Genomic DNA, 24,273 nt, shown 5'->3' on the forward strand with positions numbered 1-24,273 from the left:
TGAAATTAATCTTTCATAGCACACTGATATTTTTGTTGCCGTTTTACAGAATGCAGATGTTGGAACCTAACAGTTATGATCAAGACTATTCTGTGAGGCCTGAAGCTTCCCCAGACCAAAGAGTGGCCTCATGACAATGGCCTCAATGAGGAAAAAATGCGGAGACTGGTGGAGGGCTTAAGAGAACAAACCTACCTTCGCGTTCCATTCGGGCCTTCTGAATGCTTCCCTTTGAACGCACACGCGGGGGAGAGAATAGCGGGTCGAAGCAGCCCGGCTCTTCGAGGTAATTCATTGCCGCGCAAGAAGACACATCGTTCAGCTTTCAGAATCAACATTGTATCATTCGCTGGTCGAGTGAGACGTTGTATCGTTGATGATCCGTCCTGGTGAATAACGAAGCCCGTCATTACACCAAATCTGCAGAGGGTAAATCAGCCCCGTTCCGCGGAAGAAGAGACAACGTGTTTTTCCTGCAAGTCGACTGAACCGTTTTCTGTCCGCCACTGCCTTGGACGGTATCGGTCGTTAATCTCTGGGCGAGGTTAACCCAGTTCTGTTCACCGGAAAATCTGCCGGATAAGCAACGGACTGTACACCAAAAAGTAAGAGGCTTTTATAGTTTCTGGGCAGATTTGAGAACTAGGTTGTTTATTAATGAGTAAAAGGTATTGCTATTTTGTTTACCATTAATGTGTGATCGGACCGCAAGGGCCCGCTGTGCTGTTCTGAAGAATATCACTGATCCAGATATTGTTGAAAGTTGTGTTGAACTTTAGCTGATAACTCCGCCCGCAGGAGGAATTACTGTACAAGCTGAGCCAGGCGCGCGCGCTGCAGTGTGCGCGGGGAATAAACGGTCTTTACCGTTAAACAAAGATCCTCAGATTCTGCTATAACGCCACGTTAAGTTAGAATCTCGAGTAAAGCGAAGAGAGCGGTTAGTCCCATCACCCAGAGATCAAGGTTTTAAGTGTTTGTTTCCATAAATCGTGTTTTTTCCTCCTTTTCTCCCTCTTTTCTCTTTTCACTCTCTCACACACACACACACACATAACACACACACACACATACAAACCTACCCAACGTAGCTCCAGAGCTAACCCTGCTAGCTTTACCACGTGGAGTTTGTATAGAGCTAACGCTTGACTTAGCTGCGAACGCGTGCGCTTGTCTAGCAACCCCCTCGGCTTCTTCAGCCCCGCCTCATGCACCCAGCACCACTACCGCACTTTTGAGGCTAAATAGTTATGTGCAGCTCAACGGATTAGCCATTTTAGTAGTTTTGTGTTAGACTACATTTCGGAACCGCCCCTCCATTTTCACTCTCACTCTCAAAACCGCACACACACACACACACACGCCACACAGACACAGAGGTGTCCATGCTACATGCTGTTTTGTTTTGCTTTGTTTTTGGTTGTGATATTGTAAAGGGGTATATAAGTTTATTATTGAAGGATTACTGATTGGCTACTGATAATTGTGACGTTAATAAATCTTATTATACTTATTTGTGTACTTATTGTAATAATTGCTGGCTGGACAGGTCTGTGCTCGTTTCCTTTTAAAGGATTTTAACAGAAATGAGACTGTTCCACAGTTTGATTATTGGTCCCCTGACTTACAGGGTGGTGCCCCGTTTTGATTGTTTGTCGATTTGATAAAGTTATTAATAACCATATTCATAACTTTATTAATATTGATAAAACATATTTCGTAATTTGCTAATGATCAAATCTGTACCCTACGGTATCCGTACACAGAGCACAAAAGACAACGTGCTGCAAAAACAAGAAGATGTGACTGCTACTGAAGGAGAGGCAGTAACACTTGGCTGTCAATATAACAGCAGTGCAGCTAATAATTATCTCTTCTGGTACAAACAGGATGGAAACTACAGCCCCAAATTCATTTCATTCGTTCCGCCAACGGGATGAAGGGAACACACCAGACAAGTTTAGGGAGAGATTTTCATCTACACATAATTCCAAGTTAAGATCAGTTCCTCTGAAGATCCAGAAGCTTCAGCTGTTTGATTATGCTGTGTACTACTGTGCTCTGAGGCCCACAGTGACAGGAAACACCAAAACTCTGCAAAGACAACACAATACTCAACAACATCCAGCAGAGGGAGTCACACACTGTTAAACTTCAATCAATATATAGTCTAGAATCACTTTACCCTAGAAGTGTAAATGAGAGAAGTGAAAATACAGAGCCATGAGGAGACGGAGAGACTGAGGGAGGAGCTGAGCTGTTACTGAACTATAGAAGAGAGAGGAACTTCTATATTCAACAGAGATCAATACACAAACCATCAACATTACCTTTATCGGAGTGTCTATTTGCACCCCGGTAAGCGAATAGCCTCGCCACACAGCTGAGCTATTTACACCCTGTGACGTAACAAAAAAAAACGTTGCTCGCGTGCACCAAAATCATGGCGGACGTTCATCTTCCATGACCGCAGAAACTGGCATATTAGGGAAGTTTTGTCTCTAAAGTTTATAACAATTGAATTTCTAGCGGAAAATGGATACTACAGTTGCGCTTTCTGTCTTCAGTGAAAGCATACAACCGTTAGTTTGTTAGTTAGTACCAATTTTTTTGTATGTACAGTATGGTTACCTAGCAACCGAGGCTTGAAGAAACCAAGTGGTAAACAGTTGTTCAACTTCTTGAAAGAATTGTTAGGTGAGTGGTTAGTACGCTTGCCTGTGGCATGGGAGTTTGGAGTTTGATTCCCCTGTGTGGTGATTTTATTTTTTAAATTTGGATTGGATCATTTGCATGCAATTGCGCAAGTCAGGACCCGCGAACGCAAATTTTTTTGCAGGGTGGTAGGGGAAGACTCATGAATATGCCTGCTCTGGTTGGGTTGGTTATGTTTAGGCAAGAGGAGTGGGATTGGTTATGGTTAGGGTAAGAATGTCAGGGCGATAATATTCCAAAAAGTGTAATACATGAGTAGTATGGATAACTGTGTGTAAATATATGCCAAGGTACTGTAAATGCACAGGGTGCAAATAGCATACACTGCTAATTGTACCCAGGGTGCAAATAGCATACACTTCTAATTGCACCAGGGTACAAATAGCATACTGCTAATTGTACCAGGGGTGCAAATAGCCTCACCCTACCTTTATTCAACATGATGTCACAGCAGCATTGTGTGTTTTCTCTGCTATTTCTTTCCATTCTAACAGGTATGTCAGATTACGCAGCATGAAAGGTTTATTCCAATAACATCTGCATGTGAATCATTTGAGCATTGCACATCATGAAATAACAGTTATCTCTTCCTTTAGGTATCAGCTGTCTAGAACTAACTCCAGTCCAGAAAGAAGAGAACAGTTTTGAAGGCAGCTCTGTTACTCTGTCCTACAAATACTCCAAACAAGCAACTAGTAGTGATTACTTCTTCTGGTATCGACAATATCCTGGAAAACCACCAGAGTTCATCATCTCTCAACTGGAATCAGGAAAAATAATGCAAAATACAAACTCTGGACTGTCTGTTTCTGTAAGTGTATGTGTTCCTCACTGAACACATATACACTGCAGCATGATGGCTCAGTGGTTAGCACTTCTGCCTCACAGCAAGAAGGTTCTGGGCTCAAACCCAGGTCGTCTTAGGCCTTTCTGTGTGGAGTGTGCATGTTCTCCCCGTGTTTGTGTGGGTTTCCTCCGGGCGCTCGGTTTCTCCCACCATAAAAACATGTACTAGGTTCTCCAGAAAAGTTTAGGCTCTTTCCCGCAGAGGGCAGCAAAGCCAATCAGGGCAAACGAGCTGTTGCCCGGGTAACAATAACCCGCATCTGTCCCTGGACCAAAAGGTCATCTTTCTCTTAACTGCTGTTTAATCCTTTTATCATCTAGCAAAGTTTATTTTCTGGCACCGCCCACTGATGTTTAATTCAACCAATGAGATTATTCCTGTCTCCAGAGCTTAAATGTTTGAGGAACTAAAAGCACAATCAGCTTGATGTTGAGAAGAAGGGCTGCACATCAGAGAGGCTGTTTAGTTTCTCATTCTACTGCAGTGGAAGAACATTGCTCATCTGCTGTCTGTTTGGCTTTAACAACCCCAAAGACATGTTGCTTTACCTGTTTTTACTTTTCTCTCCTTTTATAGGTGAGTGTTAGAACAGAGATCTCATATAACCTTTTGTATTAACCAGTTATTTCATAACTAGAGGTTTATCTGTGTTAATGATAACTGATGTGAATAATACTCATTTTTCAGCCCTGGGTTCCATGAACAGCATAAAGCCAGAAAGTACTGAATAACATGTTGCAGAGGGCAGAAACATCAATCTGACCTGTACATATGAGGGTGATATCAACAATATACAGTGGTACCGACAATACCAGAGATCCAGACCAGAGTTCCTGCTCTACATCACAGAGGAAGGATGAATTCATCCAACTGGTTCTGAATTCTCCGCTCACATTGACAAAGAGAAAAAACATGTTAAACTGGAGATCATCTCAGTTTGTTAACCGGAGGAAGCATAAGGTGCGAGTATACTTGCCCGGCCGCGAACTGTCGTCGCCAATGTGACGTCATAGGATCACCGTAACTATTTATACTTTCGCGTGGTGGTCGTGACACTAGTTGCAGTGTTCTCCTGAACAGAGGTGGCACTAATGAGGTAAGGCTACCGACTTTACTATTTCTACAGACTAGAAGAAGAAAAAAAGGTATACAATGGCAGAACTGGCAGCAGCAGTTTCCATTTCATTGGATGAGCTACTTGGTCGGATCAAGCCTTTCATTCACCATAAAAGAACTCATCTTAACCCAGTAAGTTTACAAGAGAGACTTGCAGTCACTCTGAGAGTTCTGGCATCCGGGTGCCCTCAAACTCGTCCATGCTTCCTGTTTCTGTTTTGTTGCGCGCCGCTGAAAAAAATGGAGTTGTGCATGACCAGAGGTCTACGTCATCTTGAAGTCACATTGGCGCGACAGGTCGGCTGCAGCGACTGTAAAAACGCCTTGACAGAGAGGTGAAGATACAGATCTAAGAGGAGACAGAGACATTCAGGGAGGAGCTGAGCTGTTACTGAACAGTGGATGAAAGAGCAACTTCTGTATTCTGAGTTCAATAAACAAACAATCAACATTACCTTCATTCAACATGCTGTCATTGCAGAATTTTGTGTTTTATCTGATGTTTCTCATTATTCTAACAGGTTTGTTAGATTCTGTATTAAGGAAAACTTTAATTTCAATATTTTCTTAATCTGCTGAATCAGTGAGTTTTATAAAATGCAATAAGAAATGATCTCTTCCTTTAGGTGTCAGCTATGAAGAACTCACTCCAGTCGAGACAAAAAAGAACAGTTTAGAAGACAGCTCTGTTACTCTGTCCTACAAGTACTTGGAATTGTCACCTAGTGATAATTTCTTCTGGTATCGACAACATCCAGGAACACCACCAGAGTTCATCATCTCTCATTTAGGAACAGGAGGAATATTGACAAGTCCAATCGCTGGACTGAAGATTAAAGTGGAGGACAAACAAATCCATATGAACATCTCCTCAGCTAAGGTGTCTGACTCTGCTGTGTACTACTGTGCTGTGAAGCCCACAGTGACAGGAAACACCAAAACTCTGTACAAAAACCTTTGGAGCAAAGACAACACAATACTCCACAACATCCACCAGAGGGAGTCACACACTGTTCAGGACAATCAAAGTTGTTGAGAGATCCTCAACAGATGGTAAAGAGGAAGGACCAATGATGTGAAGGCCCAGATCCATCAGAGTATCAATGCTCTTCCTCTCTCTCCTCCCCTCTCACTGCAGACATGAAACACTGGCTGAAAAACATCCTGATTCTGACTCTCTGGCTAGGTAACTATTTAAACTACTGATTGTTCTCCTTTAATCAATCATCTATATTGATTCATCTTTTTCTCTGCATGGTCTCTTCTTCCCCAGAGTGTAAAGGAGAAGACATAGTAATCCAGCCATCACAGATAGCATTCATAACGGTAAGAAAAAGAAGAGACAGTTACTCTTGACTGTACATTTGAGACCAGTAACACATATCCCACTTTGTTCTGGTACAAACAAGAAGTCAATGATTTCCCAAAGTACATGCTGAAGCGTTACTCAAACACAAAAGATAATGCTCCAGAGTTCCAGGAAGAAAGATTTGATGCTACAATCAACCAGACATCAGTTCCACTGAAGATCCAGAAGCTTCAGCTGTCTGACTCTGCTGTGTACTACTGTGCTCTGCAGCCCACAGTGACAGGAAACACCAAAACTCTGTACAAAAACCTTTGGAGCAAAGACAACACAATACTCCACATCTTCCACTAGATGGAGACACACTGTTAAATTTCAATATGATGTTGTCTAGAATCCCTTTACCTTAGAAGTGTAACCCCACAGTCACACTAGCTACAAGAGACAGAGACAAAGTGACAGGCTACCATTCAATTTCAATGGGAGTGGCCGGTTGCCAGCAACAAGCGACGAGCTCGCCGCTGCCACGAGCAAGGCGGGGCCAAAATAGACAAAAAGTCTATTCTATGCAAATGCTGAGCGTTAGCGACAAAGCCACTGCCTATCAGAGTGAAGGCAGCGTGACGTATGTCCAACCCGTCTCCACGGCGTTCGTGTAAATGTCAACGTTATTCGGGGAAAGGACGCCCGGGAGCGGCGAAGGACGCTCCATAAGCCGGGAGGCACCACAAGGGCGGCCCGCTGGGGACGCGCCACAGTAACGGGATGGTGGAGGTTGGGTTTAGGAAAAACCTTACCGGGAAAGGGCTCCTTAATTGCCGGGAGATGCGCCACAGTAACATGCGGGACAAAAAACAACACCGCAGGGACGCCATCCCCCGAAAAAAAAGCACCACAGCGGGGCGGACGTCCCGATCTCCTGGGTGAAAGTCCTGTGTTGTTTGACCCATCCAACACCCGACCAACCTCCCTACGTGGACTTTTGGCTTTTATATTACTCCTTACCATTTTCATGCTGTGGCCCACGAAATATGCTTCCCATTGAAATACATTACTTAACATTTTCTTGTTGTCGCCCACGTAAAAACCGACAAAAACGTCTCCGTGAACAAGTATCAATAGATTAAAATAACGTCATATTTACACGAACTGCCATGAGACCGGGCTTGTATGTCAGTGGCTCGAGTCAAAGAAAGTATTTCAAGATGGCGGAAGACGCTTCAGGACATCATATTTCTGTATATATCTGATATGTTTGGCATTTTATCTCATATATGTAGTTACTTTTATCGAGAAATAAATACTTTTAAAACCCCAAAAACATCGTTCTTGTGACTTAACAATACCACTGAGGTAACTTTTAAGACGTGCTTGAAGGTAGTACCGGAGAATTTCTGTTTACTGTTGCCAAGCAACCAGGAGTAGGCTAGGGCGCGCAGGAGCGCCTTAACAAGCGAGTTCATGTCGCTCTCTGTTGTAGCTAATGTTACTGTGGGGTCAGGGGAGGAGCTGAGCTGTTACTGAACTATAGAAGAGAGAGGAACTTCTATATTCAACAGAGTTCAATACACAAACCATCAACATTACCTTTATTCAACATGATGTCACTGCAGCATTGTCTGTTTTCTCTGATGTTTATTTCAATTATTACAGGTAATTACATTTTACATTCTTCTAAGTTTGATTCCAATGTTTCATGAATGTAATTCATTTTCCTGAGTTGTGTAACAAAATATAAAAAATTTATCTCTTAATGTAGGTGTCAGCTGTGAAGACCTCAGTCCAGAAGAGAAAGAAGAAAAAAAGTTTAGAAGGCAGCACTGTTACTCTGTCCTACAGATACTCCAAGACTATAACAGCTAATGATGATTTTTTTCTGGTATCGACAATATCCAGGAGAACCACCAGATTTTCTCATTTACATTTCAGGGCTTGTTTCTACAAGACGCGGGAGTCTCTACAATCAGACGCAGGGTTCTCTACTAAACTGTCTGACGGGCAAAGCATCTGGATCTGCAGATCTCCTCTGCTGCAGTGACAGACTCTGCTCTGTACTACTGTGCTGTGAAGCCCACAGTGACAGCAAACCCACAGTCTCTGTACAAAAAACAAGCTGACAAGCTGCTGGAAGCCTGTTTTTTCCACACTATTGTACTTAACTTTGTACCTCCACTAGAGGGCGACATTAACCGCAAAAACCAAAGAACTCATCATAGACTACAGGAGAAAGAAAACAGAGATCCATCCATCCATCCATCCATCGTCAACCACTTATCCCGCGCACAGGGTCGGGGGGCTGGAGCCAATCCCAACAGAGATCCCATCATTAATTGTCAACGGGGACTGTGTGGAGAGGGTGGCAGACTTCCGCCTCCCGCGCGAGTCCACATCAAGGAGAGCCTATCCTGGTGTCCTTTGACCGTGCCTCCATTGAGCAAATACTAACATACTGCATGTTCGTATGGTACACCAGCTGCACATAGAGGAAAACGCGGCATAGGGTCATCAACACCGCCTAAAAGATCATTGGCTGCTTTCTCCCCACACTGGAAGAAGTTCCGGTTGTCTCAAAAAAGCCTGTAACATCATAAAGGACACATATGATCCCGGTCACACCCTGTTTGAACTGCTGCCTTCAGGCAGACGGTACGGATCAATTAATGGAAGGACAAATAGACTCAAACATAGTTTTTATCCCACTGCAATAAATGTGCAATATGGAAGCTGATATAGATCTATGCTAATGACAGAAAGTATGCATGTACGTAGATATGTGCAGTATATTTATACTGTTTTTATGCAACGACTGGATGTGTATGACCATGTGTGTTCATGTATCCTGCTAATGCTGCTATGTTTCTATTTATTCTTTTAAATAACATTAGGACTTGCATTATATTTATTAGGACTTACATTATATTTTTTATAACTCAATGAATTGATGCACTGACTGGAGAGCACTTTAAATTTTGTTGTACATGTGACAATGACACTAAAGACCTATTCTATTCAAGTAGGCAGGGCACTACTTCTGCACTGTATTCAACCATTCAGTCAATAATAAGTGCTGCTGTGAAGAGAAAATTCTCAGACTGAATGTTGAACATCAGCTAGTTTCTCCTGTTAATTTAAACCTTGTTGTAGAGATGGAACATTGGCTGTGGATTATTCTTGCTGCTCTTTTCTTTGGTAAGATACTCAGAACAACATGGTTTTATTATTTTGTAAAGATTTATATAAACTGCAGTTCATAGCAGAAATCTCTTAACAGTTGAGTTGTTTCTGTCCAGAGTAACAATGTACGCTGACATTTGCTCTGTCTTCTCCTCTCACCCTCATGAACAATGTTAGTCTAATGGCTTCATTTTCTCTACTTTTTCACGAATAATAGCTGGAGACAAAATCTCTCCAGTAAACCCACATGAAGTCAGCAAAGAGAAGGAGAATCTGTTACACACAGATGTGAATATGAGACAACGTATAGTAATCCTCTTACTTTACTGGTACAGACATCATTCTGACCTTCAGGCACTTCAGTTTATGCTCTGGAAAGGAGCAAGAGACCATAGTAGTATGGAATACAACCCAGATAAGAAATATATCCAAAACAACAGTGAAAACAACTGAACTGACCATAAAGACACTAACTATGGAAGACACAGGTCTCTACTACTGTGCTCTAGAAACATAGTGATACAAAGTGTAGAAGAGGCTGTACAAAAACCTGAACACAGATATCTGACTACTCTTCAAAGAGAAGTGGTATTCAAACCACAGCTTCATATCAGATGGAATCTGATTATTCCAGTTTTATCAGAGTTCCTGTGGTTACAGCTGCTAATAAAACACTGTGGGAGGATTCATTTTCTGAAAAACACAAAAGTTTGGTTGAAGAGTGGAAACCCACAACCCCCGTCTCACGGCAGTTTGTGAAATGGTCACATTATTATATATATATATATATATATATATATATATATATATATATATATATATATATATATCTCAATGGGAAGCATATTTCGTGATCACAGAACAACTATGGTAGCGAGTAGTATGAAATGCTGAAAATCCGGATAGGGTGGTTGGTTGGGGTGGTGGATGGGTCAAACATCTAAAGGACTTTCCTCCTCAGAGACCGGGGCTCATGGCCCTCATGTGGTGTTTCTTTTTCCCGTTGTTATTTTCCTAAACACAACCATCCCGTTTTCTCTTGCGCTCTCCGCGGGTGATGTGTCATTTTTCCATTCTTCTTTTCATAAACTCAACCTCTGCCGTCCCATTGTTGTTGTCGTGTGTCCCTCAGAGATTGCGGATTGTGTCCCGTGATGTGATGTTTACTTTCCCCCGTTCTTTTCCTAAACCCAACCTCTTATAGATGCTTCCCATTTCGTGGTGGCCACCACGGAAAAAACTTCATAAACGTGTAGGCTACTTGTACACGAATCAATAGATTAAAAATAAGCGTGACCATTTCACGAACTGCAGTGAGACCATTTTCGGTAACACTTTACTTGACAGTACCGACATAACCATGACATGACACTGTCATAACTATGACATGACACTGTCATGAATGTGTCATAAACCTTATAAACAAGTCATAAACGTTTATGACTTCTGTCATTAAGTGTCATTCGGTTTTTGTCATGACAAGTTGACATTGTTTGGCTTGTCTTGATTATGACAACTTGACATTAATCAAAGTGATATTACCAGAAGTTGTCTTGGTCATGACAACTTGACATTACATTTGTCTTGATTATGACACTTTGACATTAATCAAAGTGTCATTACCAGAAGTTGTCTTGGTCATGACAAGTTGACATTAAATCAGTTTGGGATGTCTTTGTAATGACAACTTGACATTAACCAGGATGACATTACCAGAGGATGTCTTTGTCATGACAACTTGACATAAACAGAAATTCACCTCTTTTGTATTCATGACATTTTGACCTAATGATTATTATAATTAGATGTGCAAGATTAGAGACCAATTCTAGCACTTTTTCAGATAGATGTCTGACAGGAAATTTCACAAAACTGGGTGTCATGACACTGTTATGACAGTGTAACTAATAAATATTTTGACCTCAAGTAGTGGTACCAATTGTATTTGTCATTAAGATATCATTGATAGGACTTGATGTCATGACAACATTATGACAGTGTAACTAATAAATATTTTGACCTCAAGTAAAGTGGTACCAATTGTATTTGTCATTAACAGTGTCATGATACCCAGTTTTGTGAAATTTCCTGTAGCATGTAGATAAGCATGTATATTCTAACATTTGATACCAATTACAAGGACCTCCATTTAAACCCAAGTGTACCAAAGTAAAGTTACATTCATTATTTTGCTGATCATGTCGTGTGGCAACTTCTGTAAATACTTGTTAACATCAATATCCCAGTCCTAATTACCACTGGGAAACTGAATGTTTCAGAAAGCTTCCACATATTCCACCTGCCAAACAATGCAGAAGTGTCCCAAAAGCAAACATGCATGGATGCCTAAAATCAGCCAAAGCCCATTGCTCAAATAGTGGTGTGTCTTTAAGGTATATAGTGCTGTGCTGACCGTGTACAGTATCTATTAACCTTACCATCATGAATGTGTGAGGATGTAAATGGTTGCAAGTTGTAAATCTAATCATCTTTTTCATCATTACCTTCAATCCCACGAGACTTGTATACTGTACACAGGTTTGGAAAAGAAAGGGTAGATGTGACTGTTGACTATTGTTTTTTCTTGTAAGAATCAAACACAAAGGCAACAACACCATACATTAGTTCATTTAACTGTTGAGATTGTTATGAGGACCCGCCCCAGAGCAGAAAAACAATTAATTCGGAAAACATTTGGAAAACTGCAAAAAAGCTGCTGTTCCAGACCTTTCTACAATTAAGTGAGACTAGAACTGAGATTTTTCTTGCCCCTAAACTTTTGTAAAATAAGTGTAATCAAAAATGCTAAACCGTCGGTTAGGAATACTGCTCAAAGTCAAAGTATAATATTTGATGCCAAGCTTTTCTTTGAATATCAGCTGCCTCAAGTTGTACTCGTGACCTTTTTCCCATAAAAAATAAAAAAACTTTACAAAAGGCTGCCACTAGTCTGTTAACAAGGAGGAAGTGTAACTAAGAGGAGTGTAAATACACAGCACCAACAAGCTGGAGAAACTCAGGGAGGAGCTGAGCTGTTACTGAACTATAGAAGAGAGAGGAACTTCTATATTCAACAGAGTTCAATACACAAACCATCAACATTACCTTTATTCAACATGATGTTACTGCAGCATTGTGTGTTTTCTCTGATGTTTCTTTCCATTCTAACAGGTAAGTAAGTTATATTGCAAAAACCTCTGAATGTGAATTATTTATTATGTATTTTGCAATGTAAACTAATAACAGTTATCTCTTCCTTTAAGGTATCAGTTTTGAAGAACTCACTCCAGTCCAGAAAGAAGAGAACAGTTTAGAAGGCAGCTCTGTTACACTGTCCTACAGATACTTGGAATTGTCATCTGGTGATTATTTCTTCTGGTAACCGACAATATCCAGGAAAACCACCAGAGTTCATCATCTCCCACTCTGCTTTAGGAAAAGAAGGAAATAATGTAATCCCAGGATTGAAGATTAAAGTGGAGGACAAACAAATCCATATGAACATCTCCTCAGCTAAAGTGTCTGACTCTGCTGTGTACTACTTTGCTGTGAGGCCCACAGTGACAGGAAACACCAAATCTCTGTACAAAAACCTTTGGTGCAGAGACAACACAATACTCCACAACAACACAGTCTCACTCCCTACTGCGTCAAATGTATGACACATGGTCAAGGAACCCTGGTGTCAAGGTTCAACGAAATAGGGGTACCCTTGAAGTTATTTTTTCGACGAGGGGTCCGTCAGATAGACATTCATGTTATTCCCTCACCGTCGGATATGCGACGAAAAGAAAAACACCCCTTAACTCGAAATCTGTGACAGTTATAATTGGTATTTTTAGCCCAATAACCGCTGTTTTATACAACATTATTCACAGGATATTATCATGGTTTATATGTATTTCTTTGATGTTATTATTTCGGTCTATTTCGGCCAGAGAAGCTGGGTTGCTTTTTTGTTGATTTACATTTTTAAACTATAATGCTACATCTATCAACATTTATTTAGATGTTATCATGGTATTCATTTCTTTATTTTAATAATATTATTTCGGTCTTATTACCGATTAAAATATTCAGTAACCTATATGCTGTAATACAGAACATTACGATATGATCTGAGCTGGACGCATTCAAAGCCGATATCCCCCAATGCAATGCAGCGATATTTTCAAAGAATCGGGCAGTGATCAGCTGGACTTTAACGCCAGGATCGCTTCAATATACATATATACAGTCAGTGGTTGTGTCACCAGCAATAACACGTTGCTCAGTTTTGTTCCAGTAAGTTATGAACCATAATAACATTTAAACGAATCCGCGGAAAACTCCGAGTGACGTAGTACGTCCGCTCAGCGGACACGAAGATCCACATATAATAATCGTAATATTGATGTTTTTTTTCTAATGTTGTATTTGAGGAGGTTAAAAATAACGTGAACCTTATATCACCTTGCTGGTGGAGAGGTTTGTGTGTCTCTGTGAACCTGAGGGCTGTGTTGTCTGGAGCTTTGTGCTCCTGGTAGGGTCTCCCAAGCGCAAAGTGGTCTCAGGGGAGGGGCCAGAAAAGAATGGTTCAAAACCCCAATGGAAAAACAAGGTAGAAATGGAGTGACCCTGCCCGGAGGAAGCCCGGGCCCCCGTCCGGGAGCCAGGCCCAGACGGGCGGGCTCGTCGGCCGGCGCCTGGTGGCCGGGTTTGCCACGGAGCCCGGCCGGGCACAGCCCGAACAAGCTACGTTGCTCCCATCTCTCCAGCCCATGGGCCCACCACCTGTGGGAGGAACCGCTGCGGGTGCGGTCCGCCACATGGGTGGCAGTGAAGGTCAGGGGCCTCGACGGACCAGACCCGGGCAGCAGACGCTGGCTCTGGGGGACGTGGAACGTCACCTCTCTGTGGGGAAGAGGCGCGGAACTGGTGCGGGAGGTGGAGCGCTACCGGTTAGATCTGGTGGGGCTTACCTCTACGCACAGTCCCGGTTCTGGAACTGTACTCCTGGATAGGGGTTGGACTCTTTTCTTCTCCGGAGTTGCTCAGGGTGTGCGCCCGGGCGGGTGTGGGGATACTAACAAGCCCCGGCTGAGCGCCCGCTACGTTGGAGTTTACCCGGTGGACGAGAGGGTCGCCTCCCTACGCCTGCGGGTTGTGGGGGGAAAACTCCTGACTGTTGTTTGTGCATATGCACCAAACAGGAGTTCGGAGTATGTCGCTTCTTGGAGACTTTGAGTGGAGTCCTGCATGGGGGCCAGTGGGGGACTCCATTGTTCTGCTGGGGGACTTCAACGCAACGTGGGCAATGATGGAGACACCTGGAGAGGCGTGATTGGGAGGAACGGCCTCCCTGATCTAAACCAGAGTGGTTGTTTGTTGTTGGACTTCTGTGCTAGTCATGGATTGTCTATACGAACTACACCATGTTCGGCATAGGGATGCTCATAAGTGTACCTGGTACCAGAGCACCCTAGGCCGAAGGTCAATGATCGATTTTATAATCGTTTCATCTGATCTGAGGCCGTATGTTTTGAACACTCGGGTGAAGAGAGGGCCAGAGCTGTCAACCGATCACCATCTGGTGGTGAGTTGGGTCAGGGGTGGGGAAGACTCTGGACAGACCTGGTAAAGCCAACGTGTAGTGCGGGTAAATTGGGAACGTCTGGAGGAGGCCCCCGTCTAACCGGACTTTCAACTTCGCACCTCGGGCGGGCTTTCGTGCATCCCTGTGGAGGCTGGGGGCATTGAACCAGAGTGGACAATGTTCAAAGTTTCCATTGCTGAAGCTGCGGCGAGGAGCTGTGGTCTTAGGGTCTTAGGTGCCTCAAGGGGCGGTAACCCACGACACACCGTGGTGGACACCGGTGGTCAGGGAAGCCGTCCGACTGAAGAAGGAGTCTTTCCGGGATATGTTATCCCAGAGGACTCGGAGGCAGTTGCAGGGTACCGAAGGGCCGAAGGGCTGCAGCCTCTGCCGTGAAAGAGGCAAAGCAGCGGGTGTGGGAGAAGTTTGGAGAAGACATGGAGAAGGACTTTCGGTCGGCACCAAAGTGCTTCTGGAAAACTGTTCGCCACCTCAGGAGGGGAAGGGGAACCATCCAAGCTGTGTACAGTAAGGATGGGACAACATTGACCCCAACTGAGGATGGATAGGGCGGTGGAAGGAGCATTTTGCGGAACTCCTGAATCCGACTAATAGCCTTTGTTTGTTAGAGGCAGAGCTGGAGGATGACGGGGATTGGCGCGTCGATTCTCCGGCGGAAGTCACTGATGTAGTCAAACAACTCCACAGTGGCAAAGCCCCGGGATTGATGAGATCCGTCCTGAAATGCTCAAGGCTCTGGGTGTGGAGGGGCTGTCCTGGTTGACACGTCTCTTCAACATTGCGTGGAAGTCTGGAACAGTGCCAAAGGAGTGGCAGACTGGGGTGGTGGTTCCCCTTTTAAAAGGGGACCAGAGGGTGTGTGCCAATTACAGGGGTATCACACTTCTCAAGCGCTCCCTGGTAAAGTCTACTCCAAGGTGCTGGAAAGGAGGGTTTCGGCCGATAGTCGTAACCTCAGGTTGAGGAGGAACAATGCGGATTCCGTCCTGGTCGTGGAACAACTGACCAGCTCTTCACTCCGCAAGGATCCTGGAGGGGGCCTGGGAGTATGCCCAACCGGTCTACATGTGTTTTGTGGATTTGGAGAAGGCGTGTGACCGGGTACCCGGGAGATACTGTGGGAGGTGCTGCGGGAGTATGGGGTGAGGGGGTCTCTACTCAGGGCCATCCAACTCTGTACGACCAAAGTGAGAGCTGTGTCCGGGTTCTCGGCAGTAAGTCGGACTCATTTCAGGTGAGGGTTGGCCTCCGCCAGGGCTGCGCTTTGTCACCAATCCTGTTTTGTAATATTTATGGACAGGATATCGGGGCGTAGTCGGGGTGGGGAGGGGTTGCAGTTCGGTGGGCTGGGGATCTCATCGCTGCTTTTGCAGATGATGTGGTCTTGATGGCATCATCGGCCTGCGACCTTCAGCACTCACTGGATCGGGTTAGCAGCCGAAAGTGTGAAGCGGTTGGGATGAGGATCAGCACCTCTAAATCGGAGGCCATGGTTCTCAGCAGGAAACCCGATGGAATGCCTTCTCCAGGTAGGGAATGAGTCCTTACCCCAAGTGAAGGAGTTCAAGTACCTTGGGGTTTTGTTTGCAGTGAGGGGACAATGGAGCGGGGGGGTCGGGAGAATCGGCAGCGGGCGGTATTGCATTCCATCTATCGCACCGTTGTGACGAAAAGAGAGCTGATCCAGAAGGCAAAGCTCTCGATCTACCGGTCAGTTTTCGTTCCTACCCTCACCTATGGTCATGAAGGCTGGGTCATGACCGAAAGAACAGATCCAGGGTACAAGCGGCGAAATGGGTTTCACAGGAGGGTGGCTGGCGTCTCCCTTAGAGATAGGGTGAGAAGCTCAGTCATCCGTGAGGGAAGCTCTGTAGAGCCGCTGCTCGCTGCGGCGCGAAAGGAGCCAGTTGAGGTGGTTCGGGCATCTGGTAAGGATGCCCCCTGGGCGCCTCCCTAGGGAGGTGTTCCAGGTACGTCCAGCTGGGAGGGAGGCCTCGGGGAAGACCCAGGACTAGGTGGAGGGATTATATCTCCAACCTGGCCTGGGAATGCCTCGGGATCCCCCAGTCGGAGCTGGTTAATGTTGGCTCGGGAAAGGGAAGTTTGGGGTCCCCTGCTGGAGCTGCTCCCCTCGGAACCCGAAACGGATAAGCGGGACGAAGATGGATGGATGGGATTTATATAATCTGCAGTTCAGAGCAGAAATCTCTTAACAGTTGAGCTGTTTCTGTCCAGAATAAAAATAAAGAGTTGACATTTCCACTGTCTTCTCCTCTCAGCCTTATGAACAGTGTTAGTCTAATGACTTCATTTTCTCTACTTTCCTTTTTTCAGGACAAATAGCTGGAAACAAAATCTCTCCTGTAGAAGATGAAGTCAGTAAAAGGAAGGAGAATCTGTCAAACTCAGATGCACATATGTGAAAACGTATAGCAATCTTGAACTCCACTGGTACAGACATCATTGTGACCTTCAGGCACCTCAGTTTATACTCTGGAAAAGAACTAGTAGTGGTGAATATATCCCAGATCGACGATATGAATCCAAAACACCAGGAAAATCAACTGAACTGACCATAAAGACACTAACCCTGACAGACACAGGTCTCTACTACTGTGCTCTAGAAACAGCAGTGCTACAAAGTCTATAAGAGGCTGTACAAAAACCCTGAACACAGATATCTAACTACTCTTCAAAGAGAAGGGAAGTGGTATTCAAACCACAGCTTGGTATCAGATGGATTCTGATTATTCCATTTTTATCAGAGTCCCTGTGGTTACAGCTGCCTAATGTACAGTGCCTTTCGGAAAGTATTCGCCCCTTGAACTTTTCGAACCTTTTGCCACATTTCAGGCCTCAAACATAAAGATATAAAACTGTAATTTTTTGTGAAGAATCAACAACAAGTGGGACACAATCATGAAGTGGAACGAAATTTATTGGATATTTCAAAACCTTTAAACAAATAAAAAACTGAAATATTGGGCGGCGAAAATTATTCAGCCCCCTTAAGTTAATACTTTGTAGCGCCACCTTTGCTCGCATTACAGCTGTAAGTCGCTTGGGTGGTATGTCTCTATCAGTTTTGCACATCGAGACTGACATTTTGCCCATTCCTCCTTGCAAAACAGCTCGAGCTCAGTGAGGTTGGATGGAGAGCGTTTGTGAACAGCAGTTTTCAGTTCTTTCCACAGATTCTCGATTGGATTTCGGTCTGGACTTTGACTTGGCCATTCTAACACCTGGATATGATTATTTGTGAACCATTTATTGTAGGTTTTGCTTTAGGTTTTGATCATTGTCTTGTTGGAAGACAAATCTCCGTAGCCCCCAGGTCTCTTTTTGCAGACTCCATCAGGTTTTCTTCCAGAATGGTCCTGTATTTGGCTCCATCCATCTTCCCATCAATTTTAACCATCTTCCCTGTCCCTGCTGAAGAAAAGCAGGCCCAAACCATGATGCTGCCACCACCATGTTTGACAGTGGGGATGGTGTGTTCAAGGTGATGAGCTGTGTTGCTTTTACCCCAAACATAACGTTTTGCATTGTTGCCAAAAAGTCGATTTTTTTTTCATCTGACCACAGCACCTTCTTCCACATGTTGTTTGGTGTGTCTCCCAGGTGGCTTTTGGCAAACTTTAAACGACACTTTTTATGGATATCTTTAAGAAATGGCTTTCTTCCTGCCACTCTTCCATAAAGGCCAGATTTGTCCAGTATACGACTGATTGTTGTCCTATGGACAGAGTCTCCCACCTCAGCTGCGTAGATCTCTGCAGTTCATCCAGAGTGATCATGGGCCTCTTGGGCTGCATCTCTGATCAGTCTTCTCATTGTATGAGCTGAAAGTTTAGAGGGACGGGCGGGTCTTCGTAGATTTGTAGTGGTCTGATACTCCTTCCATTTCAATATTATGCTCCACAGTGCTCCTTGGGATGTTTAAAGCTTGGGAAATCTTTTGTATCCAACCGGCTTTAAACTTCTCACAACAGTATCTCGGACCTGCCTGGTGTGTTCCTTGTTCTTCATGATGCTTTCTGCGCTTTACACGGACCTCTGAGACTATCACAGAGCAGGTGCATTTATACGGAGACTTGATTACACACAGCTGGATTCTATTTATCATCATTAGTCATTTAGGTCAACATTGCATCATTCAGAGATCCTCACTGAACTTCTGGAGAGTTTGCTGCACTGAAAGTAAAGGGCTGAATAATTTTGCACGCCCACTTTTTCAGTTTTTATTTATTAAAAAGTTTGAAATAGCCAATGAATTTCGTTCCACTTCATAATTGGGACCCACTTGTTGTTGATTCTTCACAAAAATTACAGTTTTATATCTTTATTTTTGAGGCCTGAAATGTGTACAGAGGTCGAAACGTTCAAGGGGCGAATACTTTCGCAAGGCACTGTAACACTGTGGGAGGATTCACATGAGCAGCAAATCCACATCAATGACAAACCAACTGCAAGATGGTTCAAATACAAGACACCATGACAACAAATAAGTGGTCACTGACTGACCTACTAAATCCCTCTTCATACCATGTGGGCCATTAGGCCACAGTGAGCTCCTTCCATTGTTTAACATGTTGATCTGCATCCAAAATAGACACTGAAACACTAACTAGAAAACCTTAATGTAACAAATGGTTTGAAAAATCTTAAATGCATTGCACTACACTGCTGAACAACTTGTAAGTTGGAAGCTGAACTGCATAAGTTAAGAGCTGAAATACATTTGTAGAAAAGCTGGAAGCTAAACTTCAATACAGTCAAAGTGGAAGTTTCAATAAATTGACTAAAAAACTTATTATCAGCCATATCCATTGCATAGAACAAACAAGCAGAAACAGAAAAACAGAGACAGAGAAAGAGAGAGAGAGAAGGAGAGGAACAAAAGAGGAAAGCTAGAAGGAGAGGAAAAAGAGAAAAAGGAAGCAACTTTGAATTGCTATACATGTCAGTGGTAACACCTCTGGAGCAAATATGGGTGTAAGCGTCTTCCTCAATAAAATTAAAATATAAAGAGAAATTAAGAACCGAATAACAATAGTTGGAATGCTGCTGAATCAGCATTCCCACTAATAAAACTCTGAAATCACTGGTAGTTTATATTCCATGACATCATAATTCACAGAAGAACTCACTAGAATCACAGTTTTACCGCCAAAGTTTTTACCATCTTAAAGGACAAATCCGGCGCAAAATGATCCTAGGGGTTAATAACATATGTGTACGACTGTTTTCTTGGATCTGTTTTCATACTAATCGAATGTGTCTCTAGCATGAAACAAGATAGCGCAAACCGCTGATTAGCTTACAAGGTTAGTCGCCAAGGCATGGGTAAAGTAAAAAGAAATCCTTATTTCTATATCACTGACAAGGCCTAAAATAGCACCACACTTCCACTGTAGCATAATGAGGGTCCCTACATGTAAACTGAAGCATTGAGAACTTTGTAAGTGTACAGACAGTTTATTAAAAACATAGATTATAAAGACAGTAGCGTTCACGTATATAAGAAGGCGCCATATTGGGAAAACAGTCACGACCAGTCAATTGATGAACACTTGGGCTTGAGCCATGATATATTGCAACCAGTAGCATAGCGATTTCTTTTTACTTTACCCATGCCCCGGCGACTAGTTTATAAGCTAATCAGCTGTTTGCGCTATCTTGTTTCAAGTTAGAAACACATTTGATTAGCGTAAAAACAGATCCCAGAGAACGGTAGACTCGGTACACATATGTTATTAACCCCTAGGTTCATTTGTACCGGAATTGTCCTTTAACCCTTAGATGCATGACTTACCAATACTTACACTCTTCCATGAGCCCAATTAGAATAAATCCGTTTTATGTGGTAAACTTAAGAAATTTCTTTCTTTACGGCCAAAAACTACTTACAACTACAATAACAAACACACACAAACACATATAGATTGTGCTCAAGAGTATATTTACATAGTGTGCATGTCTAAGGGGCAAAACTGAAATGGTCACGTTATTTTTAATCTATTGATTTGTGTAGCTGACACGTTTATCTCCGTTTATTTTATGTGGGCAGCACATAATGGGAAGGATCTATACGGAGGTTGGGTTTCGGAAAAGAAGCGAAAGGAAAGGGCCAGGACGCGATCCCCGGTCTCTGGGTTGCCGACACGCCACAACAACGGGACGGGTTGGGTTTCGTTTACGCGGGAATTCTGGTTCCTGGGGTGAAAGTCCTGTGTTGTTTGACCCATCCACTACCCCAAGCAACCTCCTTACGTGGATTTTCGGCATTTCATACTACTTGCTACTGTATTCGTGCGTGATCACAAAATATGCTTACCATTGAAATTTATTAGTTTAAAAATCGTCCTCACCAACACAAAAAACATTGGAAAAATGTGTCCTTGTACACAAATCCATAGATTAAATAATGTGACCATTTCACAAACTACTGTATAGTGCTGTAAATGCTAGCAGGTTTTACAGCCACTACGAAAAATAATAAATCATATTGAAATCAATTTTGCTCTAGTGAAAGCATGAAATCTTGCAAAATGTGCTTGTCTGTATAGCTTGTAACTATTATTTCATTCCATAGACTAAACGTTTAATTGATTAAAAATAACCATAATGTGCTGCCATAATATTTACAGTCTATGGTTGCACCCAGCTACTGACAGGAAATGTTAACATGCCAATATTTAGTTTCATCAAGGCTGACTGTCATTGTGATATATTGTAATTGACTGACACAATGTTGACGCTGAAATTATTTTCAACTGGAAATGACAAAGTGCCAACTGACCTTTCTGACATGTTGGTGGTTACCAGTTAGATATTATATAACTAACCACATCACTTCCTCTTGAAAAACTACTTACTACTTAACAATACTTCCAACTTAAACTTCAAAGTATGTGTATAACTTAACTCATGGTAAGGGAATTAAAGTAAAGTAAACATGAAGGTATTTTGGTAAGCACTGTTTCAAATAAGAATACACTAATGCACTGTTGGTACCAGTGATCAGATCAGTGACTGGTAGAGAGTATTAAAAATAATGTTAACATTTAGTAAAAAAAAACTTCAGGGTGCTGAGACTGCTAGCATTAGATGTGTGGATCAACAGTAAACGTATACCTGACATATGACACATACGATTCAAAGTGCTTTACACAAGACATAAAGACACAGTTAAAAATATCATACAAATTGGTAACAGATGAAGAAACAGTTATAAAAAAAAAAAGAATAAAAAATAAAAATTATACAAAAAATGAATTTGAGTGGTACTGATACAAAACATGCAATTACTTAAAAAATATAACAATTAGATACAAATCCAAATGGCCTCATTTCAAAGACAACCTATTTGAGGAATACATGGAAGATTAAATGATAAAAAAATAAATTACAAAGATATTGCATAAAAGCATTTAAGGGTTAAAGGGGTGCTATGCAGTTTAAGCCATTTCGCTTTTTGCTCGCCAGGTTTCTCTATATAGGTACAAGCGCCGAAATGGGTTTCCCTCAGGAGGGTGGCTGGCGTCTCCCTTAGAGATAGGGTGAGAAGCTCGGTCATCCGTTGAGGAGCTCGGAGTAGACTCCTTTGTGTCGAATGGAGCCAGTTGAGGTGGTTTGGGCATCTGGTAAGGATGCCCCCTGGGCCCCCTCCCTAGGGAGGTGTTTTATATCAACACAGTCTTAATCCTACTCCGTCAAATGTATGACGCATGGTCAAGGACCCTGGCGTCAAGTTTCAACGAAATAGGGGTACCCTTAACGTCATTTTCGCCGAGGGGTCCGTCAGATAGACATTCATGTTAGGCCCTCACCGTCGGGATATCGACGAAAGAAAAAAAAACCCCCACGCCCCCCCTTAACTCGAAATCTGGGACAGTTATTGGTATTTTAGCCCAATAACCGCTGTTTTAATCAACATTATTCACAAGATATTATCATGGTTTATATGTATTTCTTTTAATGTTATTATTTCGGTCTATTTCGGCCAGGGAAGCTGGGTTGCTTTGTTGTTGATTTACATTTTGAAACTATTAGTTTCAGTAAAGGCTACAAAGGTTAGGATGGTTACAAGCTGTAACCACGGTGATTGATTTGAGGATCATCTTCTGAATATAATAATTAATATGTTAGGTCTAAAATAAATTGATATTTCAAGTAATTTATTTAAAACAACTAATAATGCAGTGTGATTTAAAATCAAACTAAGTCCCACACATAAATATACTACATGTTTTTCCCCTTTAGTCTTTGCTATTAATATTAATCAACTGCAAAATTTGACAATTGCGTTTTTAAATAAATAAAATAAAAAATGCTTCTCTTTGTATATAGTTTATTGTTTTTCACAACAGTACAATTCAAAACAAATGCAAATTAGTCAAACAAGCCATTAGGCTGTAGTTCTAAACACTCAACTGTAGGTTTTTTATATAGTATATATAAAGCAAATCAAAGTGCTAAACATCAAACACAATGTTCTTTCATTATTTTTATTATTGTGTAAATTCTCCGCATTATAACGTGGAACATTCTTTCACAGACGAGATGTGGAATTTCGCGTCACTTCCGGATTCGTTTAAACCTAGACAAATACATGAAACTGTATTTTAATATTATAACTATCTTTATTGTTTAACTCCTTAAATACAACGTTAGAAAAAAACATCAATATTACAAATATTATATATTTGTATCTTCGTATCCGCTGAGCGGGACGTGCCACGTCACTTCCGGACTTTTCCGCAGATTCGTTTAAACGTTATTATGGTTCATAACTTAACAAAACAGAACAAAACTGAGCAACGTGTTGTTGCTGGTAATACAATCACTGACTGTATATATGTATATTGAAGTGATACTGACCACTGACTGTATATATGTATATTGAAGTGATACTGACCACTGACTGTATATATGTATATTGAAGTGATACTGATCACTGACTGTATATATGTATATTGAAGTGATACTGACCACTGACTGTATATATGTATATTGAAGTGATACTAACCACTGACTGTATATATGTATATTGAAGCGATCCTGGCGTTAAAGACCAGCTGATCGCTGCCCGATTCTTTGAAATGATTGGCCGCATTGCATTGGGGATAGGCCTATCGGCTTTGAATGCGTCCTGCTCGGATCATATCGTAATCTTCTGTATTACAGCATATAGGCCTACTGTATTATTTCACCGGTAATAAGACCAAAATAATATTATTAAAGTAAAGAAATGAATACCATGATAACATCTAAATAAATGTTGATAGATTTGGCGTTATAGTTTAAAAATATAAATCAACAAAAAGCAACCCAGCTTCCCTGGCCGAAACAGACCGACATAATAACATTAAAAGAAATACATATAAACCATGATAATATCTCGTGAATAATGTTGATTAAAACAGCGGTTATTGGGGCCAAAATACCAATAACTGTCCCAGATTTTAGTTAAGGAGCGGCGTGTTTTTTCTTTTCGTCGATATCCGACGGTGAGGG

General features: G+C 42.2%; 1 gene segment (V, D, J or C); it reads left to right on the forward strand.

Annotated features, from left to right (window-relative positions):
- The first annotated feature begins 1,730 nt into the window (after positions 1-1,730).
- Positions 1,731-6,509, forward strand: LOC120568512. The segment is given in 3 exon segments: positions 1,731-1,922; positions 5,952-5,971; positions 6,053-6,509. Coding segments are annotated over 3 exon segments (498 nt in total).
- Positions 6,510-24,273: the final 17,764 nt, after the last annotated feature.

The sequence above is a fragment of the Perca fluviatilis genome, chromosome 11, assembly GCF_010015445.1.
Source record: "Perca fluviatilis chromosome 11, GENO_Pfluv_1.0, whole genome shotgun sequence".
NCBI lineage: Eukaryota > Metazoa > Chordata > Actinopteri > Perciformes > Percidae > Perca > Perca fluviatilis.